Source organism: Passer domesticus, chromosome 5 (assembly GCF_036417665.1).
Source record: "Passer domesticus isolate bPasDom1 chromosome 5, bPasDom1.hap1, whole genome shotgun sequence".
In the NCBI taxonomy this organism is placed as follows: Eukaryota; Metazoa; Chordata; class Aves; order Passeriformes; family Passeridae; genus Passer; species Passer domesticus.
Genome location: NC_087478.1, coordinates 7,308,080 through 7,322,940, shown reverse-complemented (window position 1 = coordinate 7,322,940; position 14,861 = coordinate 7,308,080). Strand labels below are relative to the sequence as shown.

Genomic DNA, 14,861 nt, shown 5'->3' with positions numbered 1-14,861 from the left:
TGAATGCATATTCAAATAAATATATCATATGGAAGCAAAGATTAGAATCATAGAACCATAAAATTGGAAGAGCCTTTTTAGACCATTTAGTCCAGCTGTCAGCCCAGCACTGCCCCTGTAACCCTTGAACCACTGAACCACATCCCCCAGTGCCAGATCCAGGTGCCTCTTAAACACCTCCAGGGATGGTGACTCCACCACCTCTCTGGGAAGCCCATTCCAATGCCTGACCACCCAGGCAGCCAAAACATGTTTTCTAATATCTAATTTGAATCGCTCCTGCCTCAGCTTAAGGCCATTTCCTCTCATCCCCTCACTGCAGGCACAGCAGAAAAGGCTGGCCCACACCTCACTACCCACTCCTTTCAGGAGCTGTGGAGAGTGATGAGGTCCCATGTGAGTCTCCTCAATACCAAACACTTCCAGCTCCCTCAGTCATTCGCCAGAAGAGGTTCTATAGTAATTTTTGCCCTTTGCTGGACACACACCAGTATTCCTTGTCCTTTTCAAACTGGGGGGAGCAGAAGTGGATGCAGCGCTCGAGCTGTGGCCTCACCAGCGCTGAGTACAGAGGGGAATCTCTTCCCTTGTCCTGCTGGCCACACTATTCCTGACACAGGCCAGGTGCCATTGGCCTCCTTGGCCACCTGGGGACATGCCGGCTCATGTTCAGCCACAGAGGACCAGCACTCCCAGGTCCTTTTCCATTGGGACACTTTCCAACTCCTCTATCCCGGCCTGTAGCACTGCAGGGGTTTTTTGTGGCCAAAGTGCAGTGCCTGGCATTTGGCCTTGTTGAACCTCATGACATTTGAAACAAGGCACTAAGGGATCTGTTTAAAAGCTACAGTTATTAATGTGGAGGCAACTTTTTTTTCCACTCTGTACCAAAAATTCACTCAATTTAAATTTTTTATGGCACTCTTGAAAGAGGCAGGGCTCAGTTTCATTTTAACTACGGGCCTGTTGTGGCTCATAGTACAGCTCACAGCAGCCCAGCTGATTCCCAAATCACAGAACTGAAACTCAAGGAGACTTCAAGTTGAGCCTCTAAATTACACTAAAGATGAAACCCCTTTGAAAAGTGGGGGCTACTCCTCTGTTAAGAGTTTCTGGTCTAGCTCATCTTCTGAACCTCCCTCTGGAACTGCAGTTTGTAGAAAAGACCCATGGCTCCTCCTGTTCCTGGGTTTGCATTGCTGAGTCCCGCCTAACAAAACCCTGCCTTACTTCCAGTACTGATTCTCAGTCTATCCCTCTCATTCCTTGGTCCCCAAGGTCCTGTGGATTCCTTGCATGTGTATTACCTGCACTGTATGACGTGTGCTACCCCTGCCAGCTACAGCATTCATCTTACCCACCGTATCAAACCACAGACTTTTATCTATGTGGGATTATTAAATATGTTCCCTGGGGTGGCATGAACCCAATGCAACACACTGGTTTGGAGGATATTGAATTTATTTCCCATGATGGAAGAGGTCTTATATATCACTTGGGGTTTTATGCTACCACTATACCCCAGACTGATGAGGTCATTTCTTTAAGAAGAATCTCATTGCAAGAATATTTGAAATAAAACAAATGAAAGTAGTTTTTAAGAGCAATAACATTTTAATTCAACCACTGAAATCTAATGTTCCCAGTACTGAGACCTTTACCCCATATTTCTACTGAAGTCAGTTGGGAGGGGTTTCATTTGTAGAATACAAACCCCCAGTCATACCCAAACATTAATCAGATGATTTAGTTTTCATGGAGGAGAAGAAGTATGAAAAAAGACCTTGCTTTGCTTTCTTATGAAGTAGGCAAACATGTGAGGAGAGTTGTCAATTGAAGTACTTTGTCACCACTGATGAGAAGAGTGGATCCTTTGCCAGTGCCTGAAAATGCAGCCCACCTGCTATTCCATAGCCTTGGTGTGGTTCCACTCATTTCCTTAATGCCCAAGCCAGAGAAATGGGACTTTGTGGACTGATAAAAATCTAATAAGGAATAACTAGGCAGGTTCTGTATGGTGACAACATAATCTTCCAGGCAAGAATATTAAGTATCCCTGTGCTTTATATGTAGTAGTTTAATACCCCCATACCTTCCCTAAGTACTCTTAATTGGCCTTAAAATCAAGGTACCCAAATTGATGAGCCTCTTGTGAAATGTCTGGTCTACATTATTTTGCAGCAAAAATGCCAAAAAGTTCTCTGCATGTTCTCAAAGTACTGTACAACTGGTTAGTATCTTCAGCATCAGTCTTTCTGCTGATTAAAAGTCCTGTGCTGAGAAATTCCCTCTTCCCCACAGATGTATTTCATAATATTTAGCACTCAGTGCTTTACACTATCAAAGCATTGTAAGCATGCTATCTAATATCTCCTAATTAACTCATACATCTCCTATTAAAAAAGCATCTAAAATTAATGACATATGGTATCGCTGGCTTTTGTACAACACATGCAAACGCAGCTTTCAGGTTTTACAAGAAACGTGGGTAAGCTGAGATTCCTTTCTGAAATCTGACAAACACTTTGCCATATCCGACTTTCAACAGAGAGGAAATGAACAACAATGCAAATTGGACCTTCACAATTTTAGATCTGTGACTGAATGCGCACACAAACACCAGCATGGGCGAGGGCTTCAGAGCCAACAGTTTTGGTCCCTTAATGAGGTGCACATCAATTGCACGCGTTTCCCACAGACTTTGCTCACAAGATCTGTAGAATGCATGAGAAACAAGTAAAGTCTGTCATTTTGGTATCCATCAAAGCTGTCTTCCATGTGAGGAAGTGGCTAATTTGTCATTTCACACTCAAAAAGGCGTGAAAGGCAAAAGGCAGGGAGGTTAGATGGAACAGAGGAGAGGGGGGCTGTGACTCAGCCATGAGAGGAGACAGCAGGCCTGATTTTTGAGCTTGTGTTTGTTGCTGCATATCAGGAATAAAATCAATTGAATAGTACTGATGTAAAACAGACAAGGATGAGGCCAGTATTTTTTGCTTATGTGTAAAAATTTACATTATTAAACCCAAAATATAAACCAAGGAACAAGGAACACTTTACAAATGAAATTATGGTATACAGCAAATTTCTAACTTACAAGTTTTATTTACACATGGACATCTCTTATTTAATTATAATAAAAGTATTAATTCCAACAATACAAATTTTCAACTTAAAAATTACATAAGATCTTTGAGAAAGAATCCCAAAGAATACACACATCTGAGGAATGTCAGCTCCATGTCAAGAGCACTGGTCTCAGCCACTACATATTTCCCTCATCGTCTTTCATTTTAGCCTTGTTGTTGTCTTTTAACTTTCTTTTCCTCTGCATAAAAAAAAGCCAGCAAAGGGCCAGAGAAACAATCAGAGTCAAACCATTAGAGACATAGGAGAGGTGCAGGCAGGAGTCCCATTATTTGTTAATAGGATTTGTGCACATACCTCCCATGGACCATTTAGGAAATTTACTCCCAAGCATCTCAATGGCAATTTCAATTAGTCAGCATTTCATTTCAGCAGATGGACTGCAAACTGGTGGCTACTCAAACACTAACGAGTAACACTCGATAATTCCCCTCTCTTAAACTATGATTATGCTTTCTCTTTTTTATGGGCAGAATGAATGCTGTCCCTAAGCCAAAACTTAATTTGATTTTTTGCTGCGCCTCTCTGTGCTAGCAAACCCCACCCGTGTGCCTGTATACAGGCCCAGTGGGTAAATTAGGGGTATTTTTGCAGATCTGTCACACATTTCTACCATGCTTCTAATTCAGAAAGATGCCAAAGAACTGGAAGTACATCTGCCTTCCCCTGAAACACAACCACCTCTGGGGTGGAATGTGGCAGCAAATGTTAATATGGGAACACAAACACTAAACCCTATGTGAAAATTACAAAGGAAGTAAAGAACACAGCTCACGCAGTCTAAGGCTACCCAGAAATTAGCTAAAAGTGTACACTTTGTATTTTTTAATGAATGCATTTGAAATCATTGCCTGGTTTGTGGCACTCCAATAAGGAACATCTCATTTGGCATTGAATCCCACTGTACATTTTCACACAGATTAATAGTGATGGTAAATTTTCTGATTTCAAGAAGAAGCAGTACTAACTCATAGGCAAGATGCACAAAACCAGAACACAGTATTTTTTTTTTTAATGGAAAATGTCCTTTCTTTAAATAGCATTTACAAACTACGTCGATGGTGGCCTGGCTGGCTCGTGGTGCCTTCGGTTTCGCTTTTTTTTCATCTCCTGCACATGCTTCCACTTGGCACCACCTTTGTTCCGCTGTCGCCGCTTCTCCCGGTGCCACATCTGTTCACAGTACTCATCCAGGCTAAAGCTGGGGCTGCTGACCAGCTGGATGTAGTCCTTGTACCTCAGCCGGGACTCCGTCAGCAAATCCCTCACCCGGCCCTCCTCATCCTCAGTCTTCTGAGTGCTTTCCATCTGTCCATTCTCGATGACGTTCAAATTCAGCTTCACGATGGTGTGGACAAAGGTGTGCTCCTGGGCTTTGCAGAAATAGGCTCCCGCGTCCCTTCTCTGCAAGCTGCGGATCAGCAGCCCATGCTCTGTCTTAATGATCCTTTCATCAGCCTTCAGCTGTGGGGTTGGACAAGAAAAGAACACAGGAGGTGAGTCTCACTGTCAAAATGAGATGTGTGCCGATGCTATGCTGAGGTGGAGACATGGCCTGGCTGGCACATGGCCAGGGTGTCCCATCCCTAGGGTGCAGCTGGGACAGAAACCAGCAGTTCCCTCAAGGCCTGAGTCCTGTTCCTAACTGCAACATCTGGATGACGGACACTCAGCATGCAGTAGCAAAAGACACATGCTGTACAGCTGACAGGACAGACAGCAACACTCATCACAGCACTGTGCAGTGAGTGAGGCTGCACTCTCCAAGTAAGGGGAGCTATTTTCTGCCACCAATCCCACCATTTTTTTAACTGCTATTTTTGAGGTATCTGTAAAACACCCAAAATTCCAGAGTGCTTGCAGTGCTGAGGGCCTGTTATGATGAATATGAATACTACTACTGATCTTTACAGTGAAATGTTGTGTTTCTGATCTTCTTCAACCAAGTTTTACAAAAGGAAAGTGATCCTGGCTTTGACTCACTGAGATGTGATTAAAAGCAGGCAATAAGGCTGGATGGATACAACAAAGTACAGTTCTTTTATTGCTAAGATCTGTGGAGAATAACTTAAAGAAAAATAAGAATTAAAAAAAAAACAAAACCCCAAAGAAAAGAATAAGATTGCAAGTGGGAGCTGAAGCCTGACAGCATAGAGGTGTAATTTAATTTACGAATAGGTATATTTCAAAAATACAGGGTCTCACATATTAAAAGTAAGGTCTCCCTTAGACTAGTAACACTGTCAGGTAAGTTATGTATCTGGTAATTTGAAAAATATTTCTAAAACAACCTAAATCAAAAAATAGCTCCCCCTCTCAAAAAAAAAAAAAGAAAAAAGAAAAGAAAAAAAAGAATAAACCAAACCAAAAAACAGGATGGGGCACTGGGCACCTAAGTATTTTTACATCTGGGAAACACAGAAGGTAAGTGATTTGCCAAAGACCATATAAAGATTAGTAGCAGAGGTGGATGTAGAAAGCAGAGTCCTAACTCCTGACATCCAACACCAGCATTTCCTTTGAAAACCATGCCGGTTTGTCCCAGGCTGTTCCCTCCCAGGCGTGCTGTGTTCTGCTGCCACACAGAGGCTGCAGCACAGCTGGCACCCACAGACCTGGACTGCTGCTGGAGGCAACCTCGGCTCTGCTGCTGGCATCACTGCCAAGGGGGAAAAATTCAGCTCAAGGCTGGGTAGTGGGTTTGAGAAGGAGGGGCCTGGGGGCAGAAAGAACCAACACAGAATCTGCAAGTTTCCCAGGGTGCACATCTGACCCTCCAGCAAACTTCAGAGGGTGAAGATCAGGGAGGCATAAAGATGACTAAATTAGATTTATTCACAGTGGGTAAGCTACACACTGTTTCTTTATGTAAAAAATCTGCACACGATTCCCTCTGCTACTCCATGGGAAAAAATTTATACATACATATGATTCTCCATCTGTTATGATTCTAACTCACTAGTACTTTATCATAATAGAGTCTCTTGGAGCAAAGAGATGGATGAGATGACCTTACAGCACTTTTAGATTTACCCTTTTCTAAGTTTCTATGACAATGACTTTGAAATCATTAAAAAAGTTTTACAGACCATATTGAGACCACCAGAAAAAAACAATACACATAAATATAATAGAACCAGAGACAGAGATTTTTGTTTCCTACTGCTTCAGCTGTAACAGTCTTCAGTAACATATGCATCAGACAGGTATGTAGGAAAGTCATATGGATGGATGGATACAGGCCTGTGTACTGCCACAGATAGGAGAGCAGCAGACACAAGAAATCAGCTGCTACAAAAGCAGGTCAGATTTTGTAGCTCTGGCTGCCTGTTTCTCTGGCCAAGTATTTTTTGGCTCCTGCCCCCAGTTGTTGGTGTTGGGAGCTTTTAGTTTCACTGTTTGTAAACTGTATACAAGCATGTCTACTCAGTACCCGGAGGGTGAAATGATACAAATTTCAGGAAATTCCTGGAAAATCGATTGCCCTGACAACAGGTGCTACATGAGCACAAACTACTTCTGATTTACCACACTGAGTTTAAACCAGATAAATTATGGTCAAGCCACATGCACAGAAGATAACAGGGAGACAAACTAGAAAAGGCTGCTCTTCTTTTGCAGAACCCACGACACAGGGCACTAGTCCTGAACTGGATAGGCTAGTGACACTTCACTCTAAGTAAATGCTCCTTTTTTACAGTAAATCCAGGAGCATAAGATTTACAAAAGAATCCACAAATAAGGAGCTGCAGGCAGAAATATGTCTAGGACAGGTGTTTCCTTGTGGTGCTGTGCTCCACAGAGAGTAGCTTGGAAGTGCTTGGAGGCCTGGCTTTTGCCAGACAACAAGGAAATCCCTTTCTTCTGCTCAGGCTTCATGTCAACATGAAGATCCAAGTTTGTGAAATTGAGGGGAGAAGCCTGGGAAGAAGCAGCTAACTTCCAGACATTTGGGTTTCATAAGGCACTGTGCAAAGACCAAGTTCCCACATTGCCTGAGTGAAAACAGGACTGATGTCTTTGAGCTTGGGGCTTGATGCAATCTCAGCAGTAGCATCTGCCTGCCGGTGGCTCTGCCAGTATTGTAGTCTAGAGCCTCTTGACAGCTGTGCACCTCCCACACTTGGAAGGGCTCCAGCTGGCTGTTTGGGCTGGCTGGGTGCCAGTCCAAAGCGCCCTCTCTAGGGCTCTGCCTCTTTTCAGTTGAAGAAAGGCAGAATAATGGCAGATCTAGACTTGAAAAGATCACTGGACCCCCAAGTCCAGCACCCTGTTACTCACAACTATTTGCCATTTGTGTAACAGCCATCACTTTTTAGTCATAAATGTGTTAATTGATGGAGCTGTCCCCCCCCCTCTGCCGTGGGATACCATGGAGAAAGGTAAAGTCTAAATTGGTTATGTCCCTTAATCCCAGCCCATCATGACTCCTATTTTTAATGAAGCAGTGCTCCTACACAGTGTCCTGTGTTAACCTGGGACATTGATTCAGGGTGACTGTCACCTCCTCCTCTGTGCCTTCATTGTTCATTCCTTTCTTATCCTCTGGCAGGATAAAATTATGGCTCCGATTTCACACATATTGAGCAACACTTCATTACTGCTTTCCCCCCTCACTTCTCTTTTTGGTATCCTGTTTATGTTGTTTTACCCATAGGTTCAGAACTCCTCCTGTCTTTCCTCTCTGCTTTCCTCCCCACAGGGCTCTGGAGTTTCATAAACACCTGGCATTTCATTACTTGGTAGTAGATCTTTAACCTTTCACTTGAATGTTTAATGTGGTCTTTGGTTCCTGACCTATAGATGTAAAATGTATTTTATTAAATTCTGAGGAAAGTGAAAAGATTACTTAGATAAAAGAAATTTTGTTTTGTTCAACTGTGGATTCACTGTTTCACCCCCCACCATGTCAAAATCAGTAACTCTTCTAAAATATTTCTAAATAGGATTTAGCAATTCAGAAGTACACAGGCTTAAATTCATAAAAGCTTGCTGACATGTCCTTAATTTTGAGCATACAATAAAACTTTAACATGAAAGACAGCTTCGTTCCATAGGAAACAACTTAGAAATCACAAAAAATGAAGCAATTGATTACCAACCACTTTCTTTTCTTAGTGAAGTGGAAGCAGATTTTTGATGAGATTGTATCAACAAATTGTACTTTCATCCTTCATGATAAGCACATAAGTTTTCCAAAATTTACATTAACTGAATTATGGCACATGTCATAGATTCTGGCAATGTATGACAAAGAGAAAAGAACTCCATGCAAATCTAACACTTGATTTTCACAACCTGAATTTAACAATGAAGAAAAAAAAAGGTATTGCCAGTAATGATGGCAAATCTTTAAACAATCAGTAAAGATTTGTTAAAAAAAAAGTGTTTGTTTGGAAAACAACCAAAGATTTGAAAGTGCTGTGGCACCAGGTTAGGTCAATGCTTTTTGTCCTTTGCTAATGATGTGTTTAGATAGCTCCCTCTTTACAAATAATTCACATGTCAGCTCTTTCACAGTTAAAGCACTGCACCTGTCTGGGAGAAGAAAGTGGCTTCAAAGCCTGCCTTTTCTCATTAATCAACATGTGAAAAAATGTTAGAGGTAAAGCTGGACTAATCATGGGTTAGCTGCAACCCCTGAACAAATTGAGAGAGGGAGAAAAGAAAACGAGGAACATTTGCAGAGAATTCACATTCATCTTTGTTTTTCTATTGTTCTCTTCTTCATCCTCATCATTTGACTGGAAATAAAGATCACTCTAGGGTTTTTCTGACATTATTGTTACACATGACTGTTTCTCTTGTATGGGAAAATAATAATTTAGCTACAACGCAGCTGTACAGTTAATTTTTTTTAACATCTTTTTTTTTATTCATCAACAGTCTCAGGAAAAATGAAGAACTTGTTGCTGGAACAATGACATTATGGACACGCATGATTCCTCTTAGTTTCAAGGTGAAGTTTACTTCTTCCTCTGAGGCTAAACTTGAAATTCCTCCATTCCTATCACTTCTCCAATATATCCAAATCAAATCAGAAATGTCACTCAGTTCAGAGTTACTTCTTCCCCCATGAAGCTGTCAAAAATATTAGTCTTACTTAAGACACACAAGGTATTAAAAGAAAAAAAAAGTTATAAAGTAAAATGAAAGAATGAAAGCATAAGAACTATAAGTAGTCCTTAGGCTGCAGAATTCATCTTTTTTTTTTTTCTTTTTCCCGACTCTCTTGACCTTCTTTTTCTCACTGACCTAAAGACTCAAACACTGAATTCACTCCCTTGACAGAAGATACTACTGGAAATTCAGTCCTTGCTGTGTGTCCTCTGCCTTACTCAGCCACCACCTAACTATTGGATTTCAGGGCTGGCACTGAATCTGTGGCCTTTACTCTTAAGATTCTGCTAGACAAGGTACTTGTAACAAAGTTTCCATCATGATGCAAAAACCTCCAGATGCAAAAAGATAGTAAAACTTATCTCTTGGATAAATTAAAAAAAATGCCTAAAATGTGGAATGAAACAATATCTCCCTGCTCTGCTGGGGGAGCTAGGTCACAGTGTTGTGCCTTGCAAAATGTCCTGCCCAAAAGTGGGTCCGGCTCTTGTATCTACCAAAATATCAGATGGTCCTTAAGTCTGGTCCATCAGGAAAACACAGCCTGAGCTGTGGGGCAGGAAGGTGGAAAGGTGAGAACTGCTGAAGGAGAAACTGGAATGCCCCAGGCATTTTGGTGGATTTATTTTCACCACCAGGTATAAGCAGAGCAGAAAGAAGAAGAAAGTTAAAAGTGATCTGCACCTATTTTGTCACTTTAGACCATATGGTTTGTTCTGTCCCCTGCTGCTGAGGTGGCAGCTTGGTAGATTGGGAGCCACAGGGGACTGAGGGTGAAATGCAGCCTGAAGCAAAGGGGCTGAAGCTTTTTAGACCAATGAGGCACCAAAACCAATGCCTTTGTAGAGAGCCACGCATTTGCTTTTTGCAGTCCTGACACTTATCATATACATAAAATAACACAGGACTTTTTTTGAGAAATAACTAGTATCTGTTTAAAGCTTCAGAGAGCTCCAGCAGTTTAAGACACTACGAACAGATGACGTCCCCAGAGTTTTTTATGAACTCCAGGCACTGAAACACTCTCCGTCATCCCAGTGACTAACGCTGCACGCACAGGAACAAACATGATCAATTGCGTGAGCAACACTAACCACAAAAGCACTAGATATTTGACTCCTGACCTTAAAACAGCCCTAAACTACAGGGAAATGTACTCCCACTGGCAGCAAAATGACCTGGTGACAGCTTCTGTACCACAGGAGATCCTGTCCCTCCCCACAGGTTGCTCTGCCTGGAAGTCACATTCTGAACCATGACCTTAAGGGTGAAATGTCGGGGACATCCTGCTGGGCCAAATGCTTCCCATCTAGTCTGGATTTTGCCCTTTCCCTTCCCTCAGGAAGCTGCAGTGCATGTCTGGGACAGTGCAAAGCCATCTCTTTGTAAAGCCAAGTTTAAAGACTTGCTAAGACATTACAGCTCCAGCCCTGGAACTAAAAGTCCGTAACCTAAGTTCCAGGTGCGTGGAGTCATTTGCAAAGCATGGTATCGTCATCACAATAAGTTACACTGCTAAGACATGCAGCAGAAGAATGCACAATGTTATTTGAGAAATCTGCTGCAGGAAGGGAGACAGAGAGAGCAGAAAATATAATTGTAATGGGAAAAGTTATGGTAATGCACTGGTTGAGCAAAGATCAAGATATACATTAAATATGACCTCACTGTTTCTGTCACATATGGTATTTTTGTCAAATTGAAGTACTTTGAAAAGAAAGTCAATTACTCTCCTCTTTAGATTTTCTATGAAGGTCTCCAATCAGGTTTTTATACTTATGAACTCATTTTGACTGGTAAATCATGTTAGAAAACCTGGAAACCTCAAGTTCTGGATCTGCATATTACTGAGGGATTAACATTTGAACCATTTAATCCTTATTCCATCAAATGGGAGGAATGATTATTCAGCATCTCTACAGACCTGGTCAATCATTTAGGGATCCATAACTGAAATTAGGAATTCAACTTCCTGCATTTGAAAACATGTAACTTCTACATGAATATAGTTATCTTAAAAAATAAACAAAAAGTTTCCTTTGTCTACCAGTATAATTTAAGCAAACAGAGTTTGTTCAGGAGTTCAATTTCTTAGGATCCTCAAACTAAGCTGGGTCAAAATACTATAAATTGTTATTATTATAATTTTATGCAAGCTTCAAACAAAACTAATATCTATACCCTGTCTTTGAGTGACTTGATCCTCTAATCATCAATGTGTGCATATGCATTTCTATAGGCTATTATTTTCAGACTGAAAAAACCAAACAACCAAGAAAACCCTCCAAAACCACCCCAAGAGCTGAGTTTTACCAAAACTAGATCACAGAGGCACTGCTGTGGATAAAGGCACAATGTGTGTCAAAAAGCTCCTTGCCCACTTTTAACATTCATATTGTAGAAAATCTGTGCATATTTCTCCTTCAAATTTTCTACTAAATTTGCCTCAGAGGTTAATCCAGCCTTTTAGGAAAGATTTACTTTTCTCATGGAAACAGATGTCAGGCTGTTTACACAGAGCAAGCCCAGTAAACATTGCTGTTAATGTGCAAAGATGAATTCTGTGTGCTTGCTGGGGCTTCTAATGCCACCACACATGTGCACACATTCCCTAAATCCCTTCCAACGTGCACATCCTTGGCACATCCACATGCTGGGCAGTCCTGCTGTACTGGACATCACCAGGCCTGGGAAAGGGGCACTTGGATCAGAACAAATAGGAGGGGCCACTGCCACAGCAAACCTCTTAGAAATACAATGTGTATCAAGAAACAATATAGCCTTAATTTAGGCTATGCTGTACATGTTAGTATGCTGTAAATTTGCTCAGAAGTTGGTTTGACTTGCAGTTTGTTCTATGATCAAACAAGAAAGACAGCTTGAGCTTGGTTCCATGACCTTCAGGGGCCTAGCTGAACCTGTGATTTATGAGAAAATCAACTGATAATATCTTTTTCCTTAAATTGACGCAGATAAAGACTCAAAAGCAGCCCTTCCAAAGAGGCTTTTAAGTCTTCAAAGTGTAATCTCTTATGATATAGAAATATTACATTCTTCACAGGAAACTGGCTCCTTTATGCAAAATTTATAGTTCATGGTATAGTTGCAATACATTCTTTTTAAAAAGATTGAGTCTTCTCAAAACTTGACTTCTCATTCATAAAAAAAAAAAAAAAAAAACACACAAAAGGAAAGAAAAACAACAAGGAAAAAGCACCCCCTCTCCTCCAAGTCAGAAACCTGTTGATTATCTGCTTAAATTTACTTTACAATTAGTCTTAAATACACAGTAATAATTAAGAAAGTACTTTACTTGTTTCCCTGACCAAATATGTGAGTGCATTTACAAACTGCTGCCTTAGGGAAGGTGAGCACAGATTCTCCTTTACAGGAGAGTAAAGGTAACTCTATTTCAGTAAAATGAATGACTGCAGGTCTTTAAATGCCAATACACTTCTAGCTGAGTGTGCTCTTCAACCTCCTGTGGCTGAGAGAGTCCTTGGCCATCTCATCAGAACACTTTTTTTTCCACAAACAGCTATAATGGGAATTACAGGTAGCATTTCAAAGTAGTAGTATCTTTCTTTTGATGTTAATGCACCTGTCTAAAAGTTAATTACATTTTTTCCCCCCTGCAGAGGAAAAAAGTTTTGTCAATCCAAAACATGTGTAAGAGAAGGGGAATAAATTAAAAGTACTGGAGTGTTACAGTCAATATACAGCCTTGTTGTTGTCTTATCTGGTAGAAAATCAGAAGTATCCCCTAACTCTGGCTTTCTGGGCCAAGACACAACTGGGGTTGCAACTTTGGGGTAACTACCATGAGTCACATCTCACCCAGAGGTGATTCCCTCACAGACACCTGCTCTGTATCTCCCCAGTCTTTGGAAAGGACCAGCACGCCCTCTGCACGCAGGAACTCTCATAGGATGAATTATCTCTGAGAGTGGAAGACCAGTTGTATGTTTGATAGTTCCTGTCATTTAAACTAATTTTTGTCTTGGATGAACATCTAACAGAAAGGCATATCTAGCACCTGGGACCAGATCCTTTGAAAGGGCAGTTCATTTCCCTTCTCCTTCCCTGTTGCCATGGCTGCCTTCACAGCAGGACTTGGCCTCAGACACGAAATCATTCATGTAAGAGAAAGGCTATGAAAACTCCTGAGGTTTGAAATTCACTCACAAACCCAGTCCAAACCAGTCCCAGTACACATTGACCTTTTAGTCATGTTGGAGAGCCCCTTTGTCACTAGCTCAGACAGGAATCATCAGGAAATTGTGCAGGGGGTTTGCAGCAACCTGGAGGCTTCTCCAGAGCTTCTCCATCAGTGAGGACCCCAAAGCTCCATCCCAAAGGAATTAAGGGCCATGACAAATCTCACTGCTTTCTACACCAGATGCAAGGAGCAATCCTTAACCTGAATTCTCTAAATGCCATTTAAGCAAAAAATCTCAGACTCCACTAACAAGAAAAAAAGCAAATAAAAAGCCTTTTAACCACAGACCATTCCTCCTCTGGGGAGAGATGGAGAGAAGCAGCAAACCATACATGCAATTCTTAGCTACACTGCTTAACATGGTAAGGGAAAGCAATCAGACACTAAATAGAGCTGAGACTTCATTGAAACACAGGGTTTTGTACGTACTTTTACCTACAGAAGCAGATGTGTTAATTATCAGACAAAACAGCTTTGACTTTTTATCCCTGATCTATATTATCTCCCTTTTTATTTTTTTAATAGGATGAGCAGGATAGTCAAAATAAATATCAAAATCTGCTTATGATACAGTGCAAATGGCTTCTCTCTTCCCCACTGTATGCCCCAAATGGTGATAGCAGAATGCTATGTGATACCTAAGGTGAGGCAGGGAAAAGTAAAACATCCACTAGTCCCAGTAACTCCTTCCTCTCAATGCTCAGCTGAATTCTCTATGGAGGAAACCTGCCTTGATGATTATAACTTACCTCTTCTCGATGTTCTTCTCCAGAGCGTTGAACATACCACCTAATAGAGGCTTGCTGGGACTTAGGAGTACATTCCAGAAAAGTGGAATTAAATTCAATGCCAAAAATCACCTTTTCATCAGCAGTTTCATGACTAATGCCTGGAAAGCAAACATGGTACAGGAGATTAACCCTGACCTGCTTTTTAAAGCAATGGGAAAACAGCCTGATTCAGAACAGATGCTATAAGAGTGAGTGAATTATAAAAACGCAAAAGGAAACTTAACTTTTAGCTTAAACTATAACTATGAGGATTTAGAGGCGGCTGCTAACCTTCCTTCAGTGCAACTGGTTTTTAAGGAGGTCAATAAAATCTGTATCATGAGCTTGCTCCATTTTAAACTTGGGGCTTTTACCTATGAGGAATTTAAAAGCTGACCTGTATTTTTCCTTTAAGTAATGCAACTACTAAACCTGAGCTAAACCTGTTAAGTTAGATTGTATGGTCTGGTTTGTTCACCCAAAGGAGTCACAGGGCTAAAGTAAACTGAAGTTTGCCTCCCTTTGGAGTATGTTGAAATGCTCTGTAGTGTGTTTCAGAACAAACACTGAAGGAGCCATGAGAAGATCTGAAATCCTTTCTTGGT

At 41.2% G+C, this 14,861-nt stretch overlaps 1 protein-coding gene across 4 annotated transcripts in view; it reads right to left on the bottom strand.

Moving 5' to 3' along the window:
- Positions 1-1,443: 1,443 nt before the first annotated feature.
- SEMA3D (semaphorin 3D) overlaps positions 1,444-14,861 on the bottom strand; it is a 135,754-nt gene continuing 122,336 nt past the window's right edge. For all 4 annotated transcript variants that reach the window (XM_064421856.1, XM_064421858.1, XM_064421855.1 and 1 more), the window contains exons 17-18: positions 14,236-14,375; positions 1,444-4,611 (exon numbers count right to left, since the gene is read on the bottom strand). In XM_064421856.1, coding sequence (XP_064277926.1) covers positions 4,198-4,611; positions 14,236-14,375 — 554 coding nt within the window. In that variant the 3' untranslated portion in view covers positions 1,444-4,197. The remainder of the gene's footprint in view (positions 4,612-14,235; positions 14,376-14,861) is intronic.